General features: G+C 42.1%; 1 protein-coding gene across 1 annotated transcript in view; it reads right to left on the bottom strand.

Moving 5' to 3' along the window:
• Positions 1-21,764, bottom strand: part of prom1a (prominin 1a) — a 67,708-nt gene that overhangs the window by 20,130 nt on the left and 25,814 nt on the right. Inside the window, exon 4 of the mRNA XM_061080310.1 lies at positions 10,885-11,090. Within this exon, the coding sequence (XP_060936293.1) occupies positions 10,885-11,090 (206 nt within the window). The remainder of the gene's footprint in view (positions 1-10,884; positions 11,091-21,764) is intronic.

Raw genomic sequence — 21,764 nt, 5'->3', positions numbered from 1 at the left:
GCTGTAAACTCCATACAGCATCAAACCTGCTCAGTGTGTAGAAGAGACTCATGAATTTTGCATGACGGCAGCTAGAGAGGACTTAAGTTAGAATGTGAAGGTTCGGCCTGAAATACATAAAACATAACTTTTCACCAGTTTTCACACGCTCACAAATGGACGCGTTTTCTTCTGGAATATCAATGTTCTCTTGAATTCAGAGAGTGAGAACTATAACCTAACTCCCACTGAACCTTGAGCTTTAACTCACCATTTTTTTGTAGGATTGTTGTTGAATAATCAGATGATTTTTTGCACTTTCGTGATTTATTGACTGTTCTTTAGTGTCAAATGTAAAAAACATGTCCAAATTTAAGCAACAGTCCAATTCCATTAGTGCAATGCATTGGTTCATGTGCAATCCATTCACTGTCGGTATTCTCACACTATTCCAAATATATTTAACTATTTTTTCTATATTTCCTCACACTCAAGTATTGCACGTCACTTATTATTACTTACTGATGCCTAATTTTGACTCTTCCTGCTGTAATATTGCAAATTTCCCCCGGGTGGGACTCATAAAGGTTCCTCTTATCTTATTTTATCTTATCATGAACCTTTTCAATAAAAACCCAATTTAAACTTAGAAACCTGAATATGTCTCCTTTGTATTCATCTTTATTTGATCTGTATGGCCCCAAATCACAGCATCTCAAAGCTTTTCACAGAGGAAGGCTGAGACGACATAATGGAGACGAACTCAGCTGTCTCCGTATCAGTGGCACTTTAACTGAGTCCTACCTCAAACTGTGGCTAATGACTGTGTGTCTGCGAGGCTGCTTTGTGTTGTTGTGTTTCTTCCTGACCAGAGGGGACGATTCACACACAGTGGGACGACCATTTACCTCAAGCCACTCTGAAACAACGGCTGCGATTCCTGTTTGAGCCGAAGCCAAACGACACATGAAACCGTCCCTCAGGGGTGGAAGGCCCACAACTGCAGATAAACAGGAGCATCAAACTGGTGCAGTGCCTCAGAATCTAGGCCACTATACTGGGGGGGGGGGGGGGGGGGGTGGACAGTGAGCGTTACATGGTCTGGTGGCTCAATAGCTTTTACAAACTCCAACAATGGGCTGCATTCAGTGTGATTGCAGTTGCTAGGGCTGGGACAGTCGTCTATCCCAGCCCGGCCCTGCTTCCACGCTGCTGGAACTGGGCTTCTATTCTCTGGCCTCTCAACAAGAAAAACTGTTGTCATTGTAATTCCCCCCGGAACAACAAACTGATGATTTAGAAGCTTGCTCTTAATTTGCAATGTTTGCTAAAAGAAATCAGAAAAACAGAGTTAAACAGGGAATGTGAAGTGAATAAAGGAATAATCTGTGTTATTAAAAGCATTTCAGTTGTTTTGGTGCTGGGCTGAACTCAGTGACCTGTATTCAAAAGCTCAGAACAGAAACTATATGGTTTATTATATAGGAGAATAAATCAGCTGACCTGTTGCACATGCATGAAAAGTTTGGCAACAAACCGATTGATCTGTTAGTCGATGATATCGGCAGATTTGAGGCTTTCACTGACAAATCGATATCATCCTTTATGTTTACAAAATAAACAACGTGGAAGAGCTGTGCATTTTTTTATTTATTTTGTCGTCTATCGTTATTTAATCATGTTAATTCATTATTCAAGCTCTATATATTGGGTAGCATTTGTGTTTTCTTTTCATTTATAGTTGTTTATCGGCCAATATATCAGTATCAAAGAATCAGAACCAAAAATCCATTTCGGTCAGGCTCTTCTTCATTTGTATTAATTTATTTCTATATAGAGACAAATCTTTTAATCAATACTTTTGACACATCCTGCACATATTAATGTTAAGAGGGCAAAGACGCAGCTACATAGCCTCCATTTGATTCCTTTTAGCCACAGTTTGATTCCATAGAGTCTTGTTAATTACTTTATTCAATTAGGGCCTGGCTGAACGCAATTAATCCTCCATTCTACTCAGTCAGGCTCCTCGTGTTAGTCTGCTTTCATTCCATTAAACAGCTTTTCCCCTCAAGTAGCCGTTGTTCCTTTTATCTACAGCTTGATTTTGTCTTCTCGGAGCTTTGCCAGGTCACAGCCTGAGTCCGGCCTCCCAGAGCAGCTTCGTGTCCAGACAAGAATTTATCCAGACAATGAATAACTAAGTGTTGTGACTCCGGGGACGTAGCTCCGGGCAACACAACCAAGAAAAGACGGTGTTATTTACCCCCCCACACCCTCCTTATAAGGATGATGTGTTTAGTGGGCGGGACACAAGAAGACAATTGACAGTAAACACACCAGAAATGATATGAGAACAAACTCTGAGCCAAACAGCCTGAAGGGTTCATCCACTGAAGGTCAGTGGAATTCAGCAGGATTTTAAAAAGCCAAAGAGGAGCCAAGAGATTAAAAAAACATGGCCTAAAGTTCATGTAATTTTGTGGTTAATCTCCAAGTAGATAAAGACGTATAACATGTTTTTATCTAAAAAAAACAACCATAAAACCTGTTCACAGTTAGTAACCGTATTTTGCAAGGCATTCTGGGTAGAGTGCATGATGCAATACCTTCATTTATTGATAATAGTTTAGAAGTTGTGGTGACATACTAGTTAAGACATTTGGCAGAGAGGCAGCAGAGGATATAAAAAGAAAATCAACAATAATTAACCTTTCAAACAGATATTAACGATGTGATATGAGAATAATTATCAACTGATGAAGAAGTTGTTTACTCTGTAAATAATGTCTCCATAACAAAGTGCATATTCCATTAATCCTTGACCAATCAAACGTGAGCTCCGATTTAATTTTCCATCATCTAAGATTTGCATTTAATTATTCAGCTCTCGACTGCGAAGACTCTGGAGAAAGCCTTTAAAACTTTCTCTGGTGTCGGCACTGAAAGTCACTTTTCAAGGGACCTGCGGTTGTGTGAAATTGAAGAGCAGTGATTGGTTCTAACAGCGTGAGCCTTTTGTCATTAGGGGGGATCAGCATGGAGCAAACACAGAGTGAGAGAAGAGTTTAACGTGGACTGAGCCGCTCCGTCTGCAGGACCTGTGCTCAGAATGACCAATGATGGTGAAGGGATCAAATCAAACCGTGATCTGTGTTGATTTATAACGTGTTGAACATCAGTACGACTGTTCTGCATCCTCCATTCACAACTAAACACATTTCAAACCCACATTAAAGTATAAAATAACCAGAATGAAAACCAACAAATGAAGTGTGAAGCTCGGCGTTCTCCCTCTCGCCTAAAACACACTTTTTCCCTGCAGAGATTGTGATGTTCCACATGATCAGAGCTGCCGCCGCCCACGCTGGGTATTGAACATATTGATGCACGGATCCGCAGCAGTAAAACAAGATGGTCGGCCTGTGGAGACCTCAGCTGAGAGGAGCGAGGTTTACTGTGTGTGTGTGGGCTGGGGCGAGATAGAAAAATAATTCCTTCAGATTCTGCAGAGGAGTGAAGAGAAAACACAAGTGAAGACTCGACCGGAGAAGTGAAGTCGTAAGTCTGAATCTCACACTCGTGGATACACGGAGGAGGCGAAAGACAAAATCTAATATCACGACTTTCCGATTGTGAGAGACCTTCAGCATTGTCATTTGTCGTCCAGTGTAGTGGAGAGTACAGGAGCTTATTTAGGAGTCTTATACCTAAACTCTGCATCGATTCATCTTACTGTGTCTGTATGAAATGGCAAATAACCAGAATAACTTTAAGTAGAATGCATACCTGCGTCCAACAGTGCTGATAAATATAAACCAGCCTAATTGCACACTCATAGACAACAGTCCCTTCAATATGCCTGATGTTCTTCTTCAAGATTTAGGACAAATCCTGGTAAACCTGAGAAAATTAAAAAAAAGAAATGCATACAAAAGAAGAGCGATTAAAAAAATCCCTTGATCCACAACCTTGTCTGTAACCACGCAAACATTTTATGGATTATTTCTTGGCCCACGCCCCTGAGATAGAAACCAGCTCTCAGCTGTGAACCAGCTTCTCTCTCTCCGGTGCCACATCATCACTATTGTAACACACATGTGCACCGATAAATCCAAAAGAACGTCCTGACCGAGCTGTGCACATCAATAAGCTTCACTGTGTGGAGTTCCCTGCTGGAGCACTTTGTGTGTTGATTTATATTTCACTCATTACAAGAAGTCGCAGACCGTAAAGGAGCCGGGACGAGGAGACAAAATGTAATCTGTGAAAAAAATGATAATGTGGATTTGGCTTCAAACCAGTAAAAGTGAGGTTACCCCTGGAGATGTGAAAAATGATGGGATGTAAAGCAAATGTGACAACAACCCTCTCCGGTTAATTAGCTGGCACCGGTTTGCGTGAAGCTGCCTTTGTGTGGTTGTGTACGTGCTGGGCAGCGATCAGACATCGGGGGGGACATCGTGTCTCCTCCACAGGGACAGAGGGGACAGAGGGGACAGGGGCTCAGTTAGTGGAAACTCGAATATAATAAAATACAGTACAGACACGATGACATGTACCGTAAAGACAAATAAAAATCATTTCTAATTTGAAATAAGACTTCAGGCACAAATGATTGTTTGAAAGGACAAAGTAGTTTCCTGCTTTATGTATTTTAATTTTAATAGCAGCTCCTGTATCTCTGTGTCCTTGTGACTGGGGCTCGTGCTGTTTGCTCAGTCTGTGTTTGCTGTGTCAGCTCAGTTCTCATGTTACTGCACCAGTGGCGAAGTCGTGTCTGCACCACTGTGACCAGCAACTGATGGAGACATTTATACACGTGGCCATTAAACTATATTGGCCATGTAAAGTGTGAGAGGAAGGATATTGCACTGTTCACTCTAAACTGAATATGGGGTTGTTACATCTTTTTAACGATAGAGTGGGTTCAGTCATATGAATCAATGCTTTCATATTTTCACTGGTTTAATAACTGTTGTGTTCATCCTGGTTGGAAATATGATCAAATCAAGAGGAGGTTTGTAGGAAGGATCAAAGTGAGGAGGTCAACTTCCTGTGTGCAAGAGCAATGACAGAGGGAAGAGCTAGAAAATACAGAAATGAAAACGCTTCTGTGGTTCTGTATACGTTCTTTTCTTATGTTTCGGATCTGTACGTTCTTTTCTTATGTTTCTCAATTTAACACAAAAAAGATAAGATTGTGCCGAGGAAAGAAAATCATCGAGATCAGAAGCGAGGAAACGAAGAGCTAAATAATCATCTCTATCTGAAAACTGTTACATCTGAACTTACGTTTGTCATTATGGATATTTTATGAAAAACTAATAAAAACAAAATGGCAAGTTGCTCTGCTTGTCTGACAAAATCAGTAAAACTCAAATGTGACAGCTTACAACACAGTTTAAAAAAGCACAGAAGGGCAGCCTCACTCCATCTGTTCATTGCGTTATAAAAACTTTACATCTCCAAAATATGAATTATTCAGGAAGTGAGAGAAACTTATTATTGACTCAGACAAAGTCAAAGATTGAAGATAATTCACACCTACAGATGCAGCTTCTCAGTATCTTACTGTAAAATAAATAAAACTTTTGGAATGTATTTGATATTATAAAAATTATCCTCCTGTTCTTTCTGAACCAAATATTACAGAAAACTAAAGTTAATGAAATGTTTCACAGTAAATATTCAAATTTTGGTCCTTTAATGATTTAGAATTGATATATACAGAAGCATAAGAATGCTTCCTTCCGGACGGAGCAAAGTTAATGCTCTTCGCACTATTAATGATCCTCTAAAAATAGCAGCGCGTGTGTTTCCCCCCCGGGAGGCTGTTAACCGAGCGGTGAGTGGGTTACAGGCGGCAGGAGGACGTGTGTGAGTGTGTGTTTGTGCGTCTCCCTAAGTGACTAATAGTTTGGGCTTATTTTTGTGTATTAGTCTGAGAAATTGTGGTGCTGTAATTGTGCAATTAAGTGACTGTGAGGCGTTTCACTACAATTAGGAGTTGTTTCCTCTGAGCTGCAATCAACAGCAAAGTTCAGCCAAGTATTAAATGTCACTTGAGAGGTTTGTTTTCAGTTATTGTTTTGGGCAGGAAGAAGAAAAATATTCCGTGGGTTTGTTTTTATGCTTTATTTGGGTCACTTTATTAAAAATGTAATAATATCTCTTCTAAATAAGGGGGATAATACTGCAAGTGAAGTGAAGCCGGGGTATCGGGGTCCTGCAGAACATCCGCTGTCAATCATGATGTTTAACACTGTATTTTATAACTAGCTCAAACAAAAATGATCAGAAACATCATCACTGGAACAAACACCGGTGTCTTAAGAAGACTTATGTTTAAATTGATGGTGAAATAAGGAAGAATGACACAACATTTTGATAGATAAATGCAAATAGTCCTTCCCCAGAGTTTAATCAGATCAGTTTGGTAAAAACCTGCAGAAATCCTACATATCTGAAATCATATACGAGAGCAAACTCCTGAAATCTAGAGTGACTGAGACTGAAGCACATGGCGCTGAACGCTCAGTTCACTGTCGCCTGCATCATCATTAACTCGACCCTGCGTGATTACCGTGTGGGTCTCAGGTCGCCGTGTTGAGAACTTTTAGGTTAATAGTGTTAGACACCCAGCGACTGAAATAGGCCACTGAGGTGCATGTTGGGTAACGGCACGAGGCGGGGGTCTTCCACTCGGCTGGAACAGAGAGACGGATCTTGTGTCTGTCATCTCGTCGTCGCTGTAAATCCACGCAGGAGTTACGAGGAGTCAGAGCTGATTAGCTGAGACGGAAATAGCTGCTGCTGTTCTTTTTGATAACGTGCAGACTGGCTTAATGCAGAATCCACCTTTTACTACACACATGTGCACGAGCTAAAGCTGTGATACGATAATAACAACAAACACAGCAGAGTGATGAGATGATGTTTGAGCTGCAGATTCACGAGAACAGGTATTAAAACAGATCTGATCGTTTGTAATATATGATAAAATGATCCCTGTTATTATTGAATATTAAAAAATGATCATCAATGCATCTCTAGAAGAAACGTCCACGCCATCGGCTCTAAACAAAGATGGAGGACTCGTCTCCACTTTCTGTTAACACAAACTCGTTCTCACGGCATCATTACAACGACTCCGGTTCATCTTGTTGTAAATCTGCCTCTAATTGGCTGCTGCTGCAAACAAACACTTTTATCATCAACCTGATCCGAGTTCCTGCTCCAATTCACGACTCCAAGAGAAATCTCATTTATTTATGTGTGATTATGAAACAATGTTCACAAATAACAAAGGCTCATTAATCACGTTAATCTAATTTAGATTCCGATCTTCGTTCACCTGATTCAACCTGGTGAGAGAGTTAATGATACAGCTGCACTAATGAGTACTTCACCTTAATCTGGATTTGGTTAATTAATTAGTGTTTATGTAAATCTGCTGATTGGGTCTGATTTCCTGCTTATTGTAGCATAAAGACAAACAGTGACACAGGATGAACTCACGTGCTGAACTTGATCACACAACACACACACATACACACACACACACACACACACACACACACACACACACACACACCATGACAACGACCATGACTGTGTCACCGGTGTGAATCAAACCCCCGGCTCCCTGCAGCTCGACTCTGACCCAGTAAACATTACTCATTCATGTTTACAACCACAGCTCCTCTGGGATTTGACCCAGCAACCTTCACCGCAGAGGGTGACGCAAGACAGACATTTTACTTCTCATCTCTTGTTCATTTTTAGTTTTACTGCAGCTGTTTTGCAGTGGGAAATACAATTTAGCATCTAACGTGAACATCACTATTCAATAATCGTGGAAACCAATGTGTGGCTCACTGGTTGAATGTTATATTCCAGGTAAATTCAATATGAATTGCTTCATGCCAGAGTGGTTGTTCATCGGGTGTGACTGAATCAACGCTTCACCACTGTTTGTTTTCAGTGATTCTCCTTTACAGTTTAAAAAGCTGCAGCTAAAACTCATAGACTCCAGGTTACCAAGGCAACTAGCTGGTTGGGAACACTGACACGAGGGGCTCATCCCTGTTGGATGTTAAAAAAACAAGACAGTCTTCGTCAGAGGCGCTCATGGATTTGAGAAATGAGATAAAAGGGTTGTGAAGAACAAGTGATATCAAACCAGGAAGCCGATTGATCCCGTGCATTTAGATTTGAAACCTCTGACTTTGCTGCTGATGTGCATTAGGGTAAATTGAATTAAGAGGAGGTAGTGAGGGGGGGAGGGTTCATCTAAGTCATTCATACATTATTCCTATATTTTAGGTAATGTGACATTTCTAGTAGCAGATAAATCCATATTGCAGATTGAACTGCACTCTAAAATATTATCTAAAGAGCTGATTGGAAGGAAATGTATCTCCTGTGAGAAGGACATCAAGTTGGAAGTTATAGTTAAAGTCTTAAAATGTTCTGATAGCATTTTATATTATATACAAATTTGTTTGGGATGAATACAAGAACTAACCAGACGAGTGCGGAAGAATTAAACTAAAACTGAATCAAGAGAAAATCTGACTTCAAAATGAGCCTGTGGATTTACATGTAGATTTATATATGTAGTTTATTAGTTTACTTTGTTTTTGATGCGTTCACCATCTTCTCTCTCCTCCTCCCAATTTCTAATGTCCTCACCCATACCTGAGCATATTTCTATTCCCTTAATCCAACTTTAACACTTCTCTGAAAATAACTACCCCCCCTGCCACTCCTCTGAGGCCGGCTCTTGGCTTTTCAGTGGCAGTAAAGAGCCGCCTGGTCCAGGGCTCGGTGCTCATCCCTCTCCTTCCTGTAACTGCTTCATTAGAGCCTCCGCAGCATCTCCGCCTGGTAGCTCAGGAGATTTAATAAGAGCTCAGGCGACGCTCTCAGACTCCAGCGTCTGGGCTGCTAGGATATTGCTGTGGAATTTCTAATATCCGGGCTTCATTCCAACGAGGACCGAAAGTCAAAGAACATCAAACTTAACACATTCCTGGATCCCTTCAGTCGAGCACAAGACGAGAACGCCCTCCTAAGCCTTTTGTGCCGCGGCTGCATCCCCGGCGGCGACTGCCCCCCCCTCCACGGAGACGGCACAACAGAGATTGAGTTCCTCAGGCTTCTCAGAGATGATTTCAGTGAGATAAACTGGACAAACACAGATTTAATGTGCTGATATATAGAATAAACACACTGAAGCTTTAGTCCCAAGCATGTGAAGCATAATACTGCTTTATCCATCATCTTCCATTATCTTGTTTAATCTGAGACGAACATGTCACTTACTTTTCCAAAGATGGTGGGGCTCCAAAACTTTATAGTTTGGGTTGATCAGTCAACAGACCTGTACTCTCCTTTAAAATCATATTCACTATTATAGAACTGGCTCTGGTTAGATCAGATTAATCAGGTTCCAACTAATACAAGATTCAAACAATCAAAGAATCAATCAAACTTTCAAAATTGAGAAATTCTTCAAACAATTTTCGGACTGTAACCTTAGATGGAAGACATAGAGACTCCCTGAAAGTGAAGCCAAAACATCATGATCGCCCCCCTGGTGGCAGGTTGCAGTATAGGCCATAAACCCTGCCTCTACAAAAAGTAAGTACATCAATCATTTCTTTGCAAAGATGGTATCTTACATTTCAGGTAGTTCTTATCTCATTAATGTTTCGTTTTCAGGTAAATTTGGTTTTAATCAGTTTATTTTTTCAGTTATTTCTCTTATGAAATGTGATTGACAGCTGACACAGTCCTGCAATTGGCCGAGCTTGTGTATCTGTGGGACCTCAGTTCTGCTTTCTGTTTTCAAATGTGCAAGATGGACGTGTTTGACCGCAGGACATTCTGGTTTCATGTCTGGATAGCAGGAGGAGGTGGAGACACATCGTTCCATACATGATGATGGTGAAGCAACTCAATCTAAAGTGTGTTCCGCTCGGCTACAGCCGCCGCTCTCTGGTTCCCGGGGAGAGCGAGTGTCAGAAAGTGTCAGAGATGCTTGTATCCATGTGATAGAAAACAGAGGAGAACAGCACGGCAGCGCAATTCACAACTACAACACTGCAACAGTTAATTGCAATTAGTAGTTCTGAGTTACACCAGGAGCAATCTACGAGTTAATTCTGCTGCTTCGCTCACTGCATTTCCCTGGAGCAGCTATAGAACCTGAAAGGCAGGAGCAGGAGGTATTATAGAAAATACCAAGGAGAAGAGTACAAAACTGAGATGATGATGGTTTGTTATTGTTTTATATATGTGCATAACTGGTGTATGAAATCACCATAATAAGTTTAAGTGTGAATTCGCTGCAGATTAGACCAAACACAAATATGAAGGGTGCTGTCACATAACATCTATATGGGGTCTTTACTATATATAGCCAACAGCAGGGGGGATGGAGAAGGCAGGCTGATGACCAGCATGTGTGTGTGTGTGTGTGTGTGTGTGTGTGTGTGTGTGTGTGTGTGTGTGTGAAAAGGACACACAAGATGAAAAGGGATCTGTGTAGCTTGCATTTGTGCATATAGTTTATATTCCAGCATATGGGTGCATTCATATACCAGTGCATAAAACATGCCTGCTTGCACCTTCTCTTGTGTGTGCATGTGTGTGTGAGTTTGTGAGAAAAGGACACACAAGATGACAAGGGATACGTGTACAGTGTGTTTATCCCTGGATGTGTGTAGCCTGCATTTGTGCATGTAACTTGAATATATTGCGGCATATGTATGCATTCATATACCAGTGCATAAAACATACCTGCTTGCATCATCCCTGTGTGTGTGTGTGTGTGTGTGTGTGTGTGTGTGTGTGTGCGTGTGTGCTTGCGTGTGCGTGTGCGTGTGTCCTACTCACGTGATGACCAGTGAGGTGGAGAAGAGCAGCGTTCCCAGCAGGCCGCGCTGGCAGTCTGCGTTCTTCCTCTGGCGTTGGTGCATCTCGCCGCCGCAGTTGTCGCAGCAGCGGCACATGCAGAAGAAGAGGCCGGCTAACGGGATCAGGACGGCGAACAGCAGGCCCACCGCCGCACACACGAGGAAGCCTATCTCGTAGTAGATGGCCTGGGGTCAGCGTGGGGGGGGGGGTGGTGGTGGAATGAAAAGGGAAAAATAACCAGATGAGGAATAAGGAAACACAACAGTGGCGAGCACGGCAATGAGATGAGGTGAGGAAAGGGCATCAGAGGTGGAAAAAGAGATTAAATAAAAAGAGGTGAGAATTAAGTGGTGGTGGGATTGTATCAGGAGAAGGGAGCGGGTGAGTCGGGGAGTGAGGGAGAGAAGAAAGGATAGATTAACAACGACATAAAGGAGAAGAAGGGAGGACACACACAAGGATGCTGAGGATAAAACGAGCAGCAAATCTAAAAATATCTCTCAGGATCCCACTGCAGGAAATTCTCTCTCTACTCTTTGTCCAAAGGAGGATTTGTGGATAAACAAAATACACATTGCATAACACTAATCGCTACCGGAGAATCCTTTTCTCTCCGGTTTCTTAAATACCACAAGCAAATTCAATAATCAACTCTTTAGAAACAATATTATTCAAGACAGATGCCAAGACTCCTAAAAGCTGTGAGATGAAAACGCTGTCACTGCACTGAGAGCTACTCAGAACGAACTGTTGGGACATGGTTTTTGTGCAAAAAGGCAGGCCTCTCTTTCAGGCCTGTATTGGAAGTCAAAACCTGAGAGCACATGGCCTTTGTCTTGAGAAAGCCACAAGCCGCATGGGCTGGAGAATACTCAATCTCCCAGAGTGCAATGTGTTCTCTTTGTACTGAGAAGGTCAAATAACTCCGTCTCCCAGGAGGCAACATGTCCCCTTTGTTTCAGCATCTTCGCACATAGGTGCGAATATCTACCAGGGTCAACTCCAATTGGTCAGTCTGGTCCCATGACCAAGGGGCAACCGGGTCTATAAAAGATCAAGGCTCCCCCAGAGTCACTCTCTTTTCTCCAACCCCTCGGAGGGCCGAAGGCTGCTCCAGCAGCGCTCTTCTCCACCGACCACCACTGAGGACAGCAGGCCGCTGGCCTTTCCTCCTGCATCGGCGAGTGGAGGAACCGGATTCCTCCAGCTCAAATATTCTCTTTCCAACAACTGGAGGTCAAAGGTCGAGCTTCCAGCTCATCTTCTCAAGAAAACCTCCACGCATCTCAAGCTTCTTCTAAACTCCTTGCAGCGACTCGGTGTCCTGCAGGTAAGAACTACGGCTTCAATAAGCAACTGAACTGCACAGCTCAACAGAACCGCGGAAGCAGAGACCACACGAACCAGAGACTTCAAAAGCCTGAACTGCTAACCGAACTGCACAGCAACTTTCTCCCTGTCCTTGGACTGGTAACATAATCTGGGCTTAATAATTTTACTAGGCTAAGCAAGACTGTTTATTTGATTCTGTGTGGTGTTTATAAGTTTGATATATGTGGTGATATTGTGTTACAAGTTAAATCAAGGTTAATGTAAGTCGGGCTCAACACAGACCCTGCCATTTTCTGATTAGCATTCTCACAGATCCCGCATATCTCTTCACCTACTTAGCTACGTCCCCCGACCAGAAGGAGGGGGGGGGCCTGCTAGCTTAGAGATCTTAAAAGATCACAGGAAGGTTTGACTCTCTTTGTTAGCCACCAGAGAGACCCTCACACACACACACACACACACACACCCCCACACACACACATCTTTATTAGTCAGTATATTGTTTAGTAATTGGTGTTTTATACTTATTATGTTTATAATAAATGCTTTCTTTTAACCTTGTCCTGTCATTAATGTTGCATAAGTGAAGTTTGCCAACCTCTACACTGTCAAGAACTCTATAAACCTTAACTGTTCATTATATAGTCTTTAATAGTAAATATTAAGATTTCTAATTGAACTAGATCTAAATGAGACTGATCTTAATCAATAAATTGGCTATCTTTTCCCTTCTATGAAGGGTGGTGCCCCGCGAGAACTTAGTCAAACTAAAGTTATGATTTAATATTAATATGTTAAATATTAATGTTTTATTTTCTATTTTTGATAACCAAATTTATTGAACGCCTAAAGGCACACTAGCTTATGGTATCACTCCTAACCATTATTGCACAACATTTATGGTGCAGCCCGTGTGAGGCAGAGTACAGTTGGCAAAACTTCATGACTATGCAATATTAATGTGTTTTTCAGTTTTGGCCAACACCAGAAAGAACTGAATTTGGAATTTGCAGTCAAGCTAAAGGTTTGAATTCAATTCCACTAGTCTGCCACCGGAGTAGACATTCAACCGTATTTACAAACAAGTGCATTGTGGTCTAAATTTAATTTACTCATAAATTAAATGTTTATTAATAATTAATTATTAATAACTACCATTTTAAGTCCCCATACTGTTACACTAAAAGATTGCCTGTTGCTAATAATTCTAGTTGAATGTTCGTTGTTGAAATTTTGAGAATTTCTTTTAACATTTGAATATCACATATTCAATGTTAACTGGTCAAGCTGCGAAATTTCCTGTAACTATTAAATGCTTTTGAATTAAGACATATCGTGCCACCGGCCATATGTAACAGAGCTTGTACCTAGCTGCTACTGCCTAGCATATCAGCCAAAGTTGGATAAAGAGAACCTGAGAAAGAGCCACAGCGTGCTTCCAGCCCTGTGAATTTATAGAATCCCTAACTCTTACTGCCTTGCATATCAGTTAGTGCTATTAAAAGTTTGGTGAACTATTTAACACACCATAGTTTCGGTTAGGCTTGTGTAAGATAGAATCCACACTACAAGGTGTCTGCCATCGCGACACAAAAGCCAACCACACGCTTTTGATTTATAAACTTAAATCTAATCCTTAAATTTCAGTTTCAACAATGGAGAACCCCTGTGTTGAACAATTTGTTTTTTCCCTAGCACAGAGCCTGACCCCTGGCTATCCTGAATTCATCAGCAAGTTGAACTTCAATGAGTGCATTAAAGAAATAGATTCACTTCTTAATGACAGGTGTGATGCACAAACAGCATCAAAGGGCCCATTGTTGAGATGTATGATCCTAAATTTCCACAGGCAAATCAACCTTGCCTGTCAGAGCAAAGCAGCCATGGAACAGGAGGTAAATTCCCTGAGAGCACAAAATGCTTTTCTCCTCCAGGAGGTCCAGACTGCTAGTAAGAAAACTCTGCACTATTTGGAAGACCTGCACTCAGCAGAGTCAGATCTAATTTCACACAAGGAGGAATTGTTAAAACTTAGAATAGAATGCGCGGCCTCACATCAGTTTTTGAACCAAAGTGATTCTGGTTATTCCGATTCAAACTCCTCCGATAGTGTACGGTTAACTCCCTCTTCACTCCCAAGATGGGACAGAATCCCATCTGACCCGAAGTCTTTGGGAATTAAGTCACCTTCTGATCCTCCACTGACAGGAAGAGGTAACAGCTTCCTAACTTCCCATCTCACTGACTCTGACACTGACATTGATGACACATGTAGTTTATCCTCAAGAACACATTGTGCCTCATACACTTCTCATCCACTGATGCATGACACATTTTTTCATGCACAACTCTTGAAAGGGGGGACTTCAACATTCCAAAATGTTTCAGCACCTCCCCCTCAACCAGAGAGACCTGTAGCAGGTGATGCACGCAGCCGGACCCCACAGTGTCCGCGCTTCGAGTTGCTTGAGTTTCTAGCTAAAGATATTGAACAATTTGATCCAGACAACTGTGATAACAACATTGATAATTACTTTAGGGAACTAGATCTCAGCTTAAGCGATGTGCCAAATGCAACAGAAAGAGAGAAGGTTAGACTTGTGTTAAAAACCAGCTCTACAGCTGTTCACAAGTTTATTCAGTCACTTCCTTCCAGCGTCGCATGTAACTACACAGAGCTCTGTCGAGCACTAGTCGAAGAATTCTCTTCTACTCCTGATGTGATAACAGCCATTGTTACAGCCTCCCAAATTAAACACTCACGTCGTGAAAATCCCAAGGATTATTTCAAACGCTTGAGGCATGTTTATTTTCAAGGAAAGAACACACCAGGACTAGAAGAAGATCCCACCTTCAAGACTATTTTCTTACGTAACTTACATCCATGTATACGCACACACGTTGTACTGATGACACAGGAAGGAAAACCTTCAATGCAGCAGATCAGGAAGATGTCACAGGTGGCTTGGGAAACTGTTGTCTCTGTCAAGGCAGCAGTTGGTGCAACCGAGCCTGTCAGAACAAACATCAAGGTGTCAAATTTGTCTGCAGCCTCAAAGCGCCCCCCTCACAACAAAAGAAGGGGGGGTGACAGCAGGCAGCGTGGGGACACAGAGTGCAGGCGCTCTGTTCACCACCTTCCCAGAGATCGGCATTCCCACAGTAGAAGCTGCAGGAAGCCGTACTCTGACATTCTGGCCCAGACATATTACAACCACTCAGAAGATGACGACAGCATCTCTGAGTACAGCTCAAAATATGGTTATGACCGAGCACACAGTGACAGCGCCTCTGAAGTCAACTTAGAGTCTGGCCCCGCAGAGCGTTACAGCCCCGAGCCACGACACAGGCGATCCAGAGCTCGACCCTCACGCTCATAACCATCACAGTTAAACACTGTACTGACAGTCAGTAGTAAGTTTAATGCAGTTAAAATAGGAAAACTGTTTTGTTAGCAACAGCAGCAAACTCAAAACCTTAATTCTGATTAAAACTTACATACCACTGCCAACTTTGTAAATATGTTTGGATCGACTACTTTCATTCCTCAATAAATGTAGTCCATACCACACAGGTTATTACATTAGCATATTATTACAGAAACAATGATACAGTCATTTGAATTTTGAGATTTTGAAAATTATGACATCCTTCCGCAGGAAAATTGTTAAATCTAACAGATACGACTGAGTACTACATTGAGTAAGACCCAATGAGTGAACAAAACTCTTGGACATTTCAAAAATGACCTTATCATTGTACGCGTCTCTCTCTACATCTTATCTTACAATTTACAAATGTCACATTTTCTGTTTTCTCCTTAAACCTAGTGAAGAGCACAGGTTATTCATTTTGTACTGTTACTGTAACTCTGAATGATTTGTCTAATTTGAATCTTGCTTAGCTAACTAGATAGTGTATACAAATGCCCAGATGTTACAGTCCAAATGAACTGACAATTGACTTTTCCAGCTTTGCACTAAACATGTTCAAGTACGCCCTCAGGAACACACGTCAGGTGCGATCCTGACGCCGCAAGGGGGATGTTGGGACATGGTTTTTGTGCAAAAAGGCAGGCCTCTCTTTCAGGCCTGTATTGGAAGTCAAAACCTGAGAGCACATGGCCTTTGTCTTGAGAAAGCCACAAGCCGCATGGGCTGGAGAATACTCAATCTCCCAGAGTGCAATGTGTTCTCTTTGTACTGAGAAGGTCAAATAACTCCGTCTCCCAGGAGGCAACATGTCCCCTTTGTTTCAGCATCTTCGCACATAGGTGCGAATATCTACCAGGGTCAACTCCAATTGGTCAGTCTGGTCCCATGACCAAGGGGCAACCGGGTCTATAAAAGATCAAGGCTCCCCCAGAGTCACTCTCTTTTCTCCAACCCCTCGGAGGGCCGAAGGCTGCTCCAGCAGCGCTCTTCTCCACCGACCACCACTGAGGACAGCAGGCCGCTGGCCTTTCCTCCTGCATCGGCGAGTGGAGGAACCGGATTCCTCCAGCTCAAATATTCTCTTTCCAACAACTGGAGGTCAAAGGTCGAGCTTCCAGCTCATCTTCTCAAGAAAACCTCCACGCATCTCAAGCTTCTTCTAAACTCCTTGCAGCGACTCGGTGTCCTGCAGGTAAGAACTACGGCTTCAATAAGCAACTGAACTGCACAGCTCAACAGAACCGCGGAAGCAGAGACCACACGAACCAGAGACTTCAAAAGCCTGAACTGCTAACCGAACTGCACAGCAACTTTCTCCCTGTCCTTGGACTGGTAACATAATCTGGGCTTAATAATTTTACTAGGCTAAGCAAGACTGTTTATTTGATTCTGTGTGGTGTTTATAAGTTTGATATATGTGGTGATATTGTGTTACAAGTTAAATCAAGGTTAATGTAAGTCGGGCTCAACACAGACCCTGCCATTTTCTGATTAGCATTCTCACAGATCCCGCATATCTCTTCACCTACTTAGCTACGTCCCCCGACCAGAAGGAGGGGGGGGGCCTGCTAGCTTAGAGATCTTAAAAGATCACAGGAAGGTTTGACTCTCTTTGTTAGCCACCAGAGAGACCCTCACACACACACACACACACACACACCCCCACACACACACATCTTTATTAGTCAGTATATTGTTTAGTAATTGGTGTTTTATACTTATTATGTTTATAATAAATGCTTTCTTTTAACCTTGTCCTGTCATTAATGTTGCATAAGTGAAGTTTGCCAACCTCTACACTGTCAAGAACTCTATAAACCTTAACTGTTCATTATATAGTCTTTAATAGTAAATATTAAGATTTCTAATTGAACTAGATCTAAATGAGACTGATCTTAATCAATAAATTGGCTATCTTTTCCCTTCTATGAAGGGTGGTGCCCCGCGAGAACTTAGTCAAACTAAAGTTATGATTTAATATTAATATGTTAAATATTAATGTTTTATTTTCTATTTTTGATAACCAAATTTATTGAACGCCTAAAGGCACACTAGCTTATGGTATCACTCCTAACCATTATTGCACAACAGAACAGGGAGCGATTCTTAAAGGTTGTTTTTACATGCATTCTCCAATAAAGTGCCACATGCACTGAGAGGATAACAGCATCTCGAGGATTATAGGAGTCGGAGCCATCTGCGTAGCCCTGTGGAGCCGCTTCTTTCTCACTCTAATGAAGGAGAAAAGCATATCTGATGAAAACCCTGCTTCAATAGGAATGGACTACAGAGCAGTTAGTGCTCTGAGAAGCTCTTTAAACATCGAGTCGTGAAATCCTGATTTTCTGGAAACAAGAAGACAAATAAGCCCCCGGGGTTGAGATGATTAATTACAACTGTTTCCGTGAGGTTCGTTCTTTTTTAATAATTTCATAGCAGTGTCGCTTTTTTTAGGGAAATAAGGAGATGTGCTCAGCTCATGATGAAGTGGAAGAGGTTTGAAACAGGTGAAATTATCTCTTGGCAGTATAATCATCTCCGTCTTTATGGCTGATATTAAAGAGTTGCATGATAAACTGACAATTAAACAGCCAGTACACCCAGTTTAAACTAAGGCACTCTGATATAACAGCCTTACATTCTACCTGTATAATGGTTACATCCCATTAAAAATAAATGAAGCAGAACAAGTATTAGAAACACTAACTACACTTGCCTCCAAAATGACCGTAGAGTTTAATCAATAGCTCTCAACGACACTTTAAACTATAAGTATCCGTTAAACCTTCAGGTGAGAATATACTGCTCTGAGCAGGTGGAGCCAATAAACTGGAAACTGTGCTTGGAGAAAATGCATCGGAGCTTGATTCTTCAGTATTTTCATTTCACCTGTAAAACAAATTCAAACAAGTTCACAGACAGGGAAGTTGTGATGGTTAATAAACGGTTAAAGGAGACATATTCTGCTCATATTCAGGTGAAGGTCTAAAAGCTCTGATGTTCACTTTCCTCAGACTGTCCACTGCTGCAGCTCCTCTTTCAGCCTCTGTCTCAAACACTTGGTGTATGAGTTGTCGAGTTGCAGACGTCATTAAATACCAAATAATATAAATTGAACTGTTTGTCAATCTTTAACAAACATCCACTTTTTAGCCAATACAGAGGTTGTTATGATTAAAATGCTAAATTACCTATGTGCTTGTCAAACCTGTTTCTTTTTCTTTACTCTTTGCAAATATTGGACAAAGCTGTCAAGGTGTTGTTTAAACTGTCTAGACACCTAAATTAAAGATATCTTGTTTGCAGTGTCAATGTTTTTATTTCCCATATTCCAACAACTTCACACCTCGAAGGAACTGGGACCATTAAGGAGCTGGTAAAGGTCCAGTAGCTTCGTTAAGGGGCGTGTCAGGCTAGCTGCTATCAGCGTCAAAATGAAAACATTGGACTTTTTAACTTTGCAAACTTTTACACAAAGAGCCTAAAAGACACTTAAGAAATGGAAAAAACTGAACAAAGCATCTTATGTCTCCTTTAAAGGTTGGATAGAGGTCAGAGAGTTAATACATGTTGGTGAAGGTCAGTGTGATTAAAACACCAGGACTATATGTCAGGGAGGAGTTAGTGGAGAGATGAACTCGGCTCCTTCCTCTGACTCAGGACTCCTCTTCATCAACTATGAAATCCGCTCGTTCCTCAACCCAACGTCTCAATAAGCCGCGACTTGGATTGAATATTCGAAATATTCAAGGTGACTCGACACGATTTCTTACAAATTTCTCCTGAATGCGATGAGAGAGTTAAATCGCTGCTGTCGTGTCGGCAGCCTCGGCTCCTCTTCCTCCTCTTCCTCCTCCTGTCATGTACGACAGCGCCGCGGCTTAATCTGCTCCTATCTGCACCGCACTCAGCACCGGCTTTGGAAATTGGCAAAATTGAATAGGGGGTTGGTAATTCCCACACCGTATGTAACTTGTCACAATGAAGCTCAATGGCGTCTCATTATAAAAGGATCAAAGCGGCGCTGCTACCCGAGCTCCTGAACGGACGAACTGCTCCCCCGGCTGATTCGCACTAATCTTAATCGCCCGCGTAGGTCCGTGACCCTGCGTTCACCTGGGACCTGCAGCTTCTACCTCTGAACATGCAGAGAGAGAGAGAGAAAAGAAGTGAACATGTCAGAGAAAAAAAACTTGGCTCCACTTGATTTGGAAATCTTTATGAAAACTGGGGAGGTCCCCCGCTGTGAGAATAATCCAAACTCCCAAAGCCGGCGTTTGGATGAGGGAGGATTCGGGCTGTGTCAGGGATATACAGGAGTTTACAAGCTGACACTCGCACCCTGTCGGACCGAATCCAATTTTGGGGTCAGAGAACGGAGAGGACAGAACAAACTGCTCCGTCGAGACGCAGAAAAAATCAAAGAAGAGACATTGGGCATCTGTTTGATATGAAACAGATGGAGTCCTCTGTCCATACTCTGAATTAACTTCCTCTGTATTTGTCTGCGTCTTATAAAAAGCTTCAGGACATGGACGAAGTCAAACCAAACAGAGCAGTACCACTGGAAATCCTGGGGGGGCAGCGTTGCCAATAGTTCAAGAGTTGAACGTAGAACTAAAGGAGGAACATTTAAAAAATGGTGGATCTTAACCTTGATTTCCTGTTTTGCCTCTTTCATACGAGATGCATTATCAAAACCTCTCCGACCATCGACATGTTTGTTGTCGTCAACAACTCTCGACTCTGTGCTTCCCTCTAGTGGACGTCGTCCTAACAACCATGCCGACGTAATGGAAGTATGTGGGGCAGTGACGGTTACATCGTTTAAAACGGACACTTCCATTTTTGTAGGTCAAGGCAGCATGAATGAGCCTCACAGCACCGATGTCAGCCCATGCGTTGAGGGCATTGTGCAAACTGAGCGCTGGCCTTGTCATCCTGCCTCCGGGCTCTCGCTTGTTATTGGGGCGAATCTTCACAAAAGAAGGACAAAATGTTTTATTTTCCCACCACCGCTCTCCAAGCGCCCGCAGCTCGGACTATTTTGGGAGCGTAGCTTTATCTTAACAAGTGCCCAAAAGAGGAGGATGACCTTCTAACGAGAGCGAACTGGATGTCGAGGCGGCAGCGTGTGTGAGCGGCGAAGGCGTTTCTTCAGAAATCAGATTTCATCAAAGCGGCGGCCACAAGCTCTGCTGAAGTGTCCTCGAGCAAGATGCCGTCACCGAGTGTCAGCTAAATGTCTGAGATACACGAGCCGCTGTGAACGAATTAATGATGCGATTCCTTTTTGTTGTTTTCTGTGTGTGTGTGTCCCATTTTGATTCATTATCCTGACTGGGATCATGTTGCTATTAAACTGGACTGGGAGCTGCAGGAGACACATGATATTCCTAGTGACGTGATTTCCATAAAAGCAAAAGGAAAACACATATTTATTGCACTTATTAGTTTACATCTTTATTTGTATTTATATATATTTTTTTATAGATTTTATAACCTGTGCTTTTGCAATTCGACAACGTAAATCAGGAAATAAAACAAAAACAGAGCAAACTAGGACCTTCATTGTTTACCTTGTTGCTCTGTGTGTGTGATTTATTAAGTCTAAAGCTTTTGTCCACGGGCTAAATATACTTTTAATCCGGACTGAGATTACGCCGGGGCTTTCACCGACTAGCGAACCTTTGTAAGAGGTGACCAGTTTAAAGTGAGCAAGGTTATCTGCTGTGCTTTAGGGTGCAGGGGTCACGGAGGTCAAGTGTTTAACACCATCGTCCCACAACAAGAAGGTGGTGGTTGTTGGTGAGTCGGCTGCTTTGTCTCTGAATGTAAACTGACCTCTCGCCGAATGCATCATCGGGTTGAAATAAGCAATATCCTCTCCTCACTGGTGCATGGACTTTGGGTGAAACAGTCGTTTAAGGCAAACATTTATTAATTATTAATATCAGAAAGAACGGAACAAAACAGTAGCGGCTCGGACCAGAATGATACTCGACTACATCTCATCTAGTGGGACATCAGCTCAGTCCTATAGTTTCATGTTAGTCCTTCTTCTGATAAACCAGCCAGTCATAAATCTAAACA

The sequence above is a fragment of the Limanda limanda genome, chromosome 10 (assembly GCF_963576545.1).
Source record: "Limanda limanda chromosome 10, fLimLim1.1, whole genome shotgun sequence".
NCBI classification, from domain to species: Eukaryota; Metazoa; Chordata; class Actinopteri; order Pleuronectiformes; family Pleuronectidae; genus Limanda; species Limanda limanda.
This window is presented reverse-complemented; position numbering and strand designations above follow the sequence as displayed.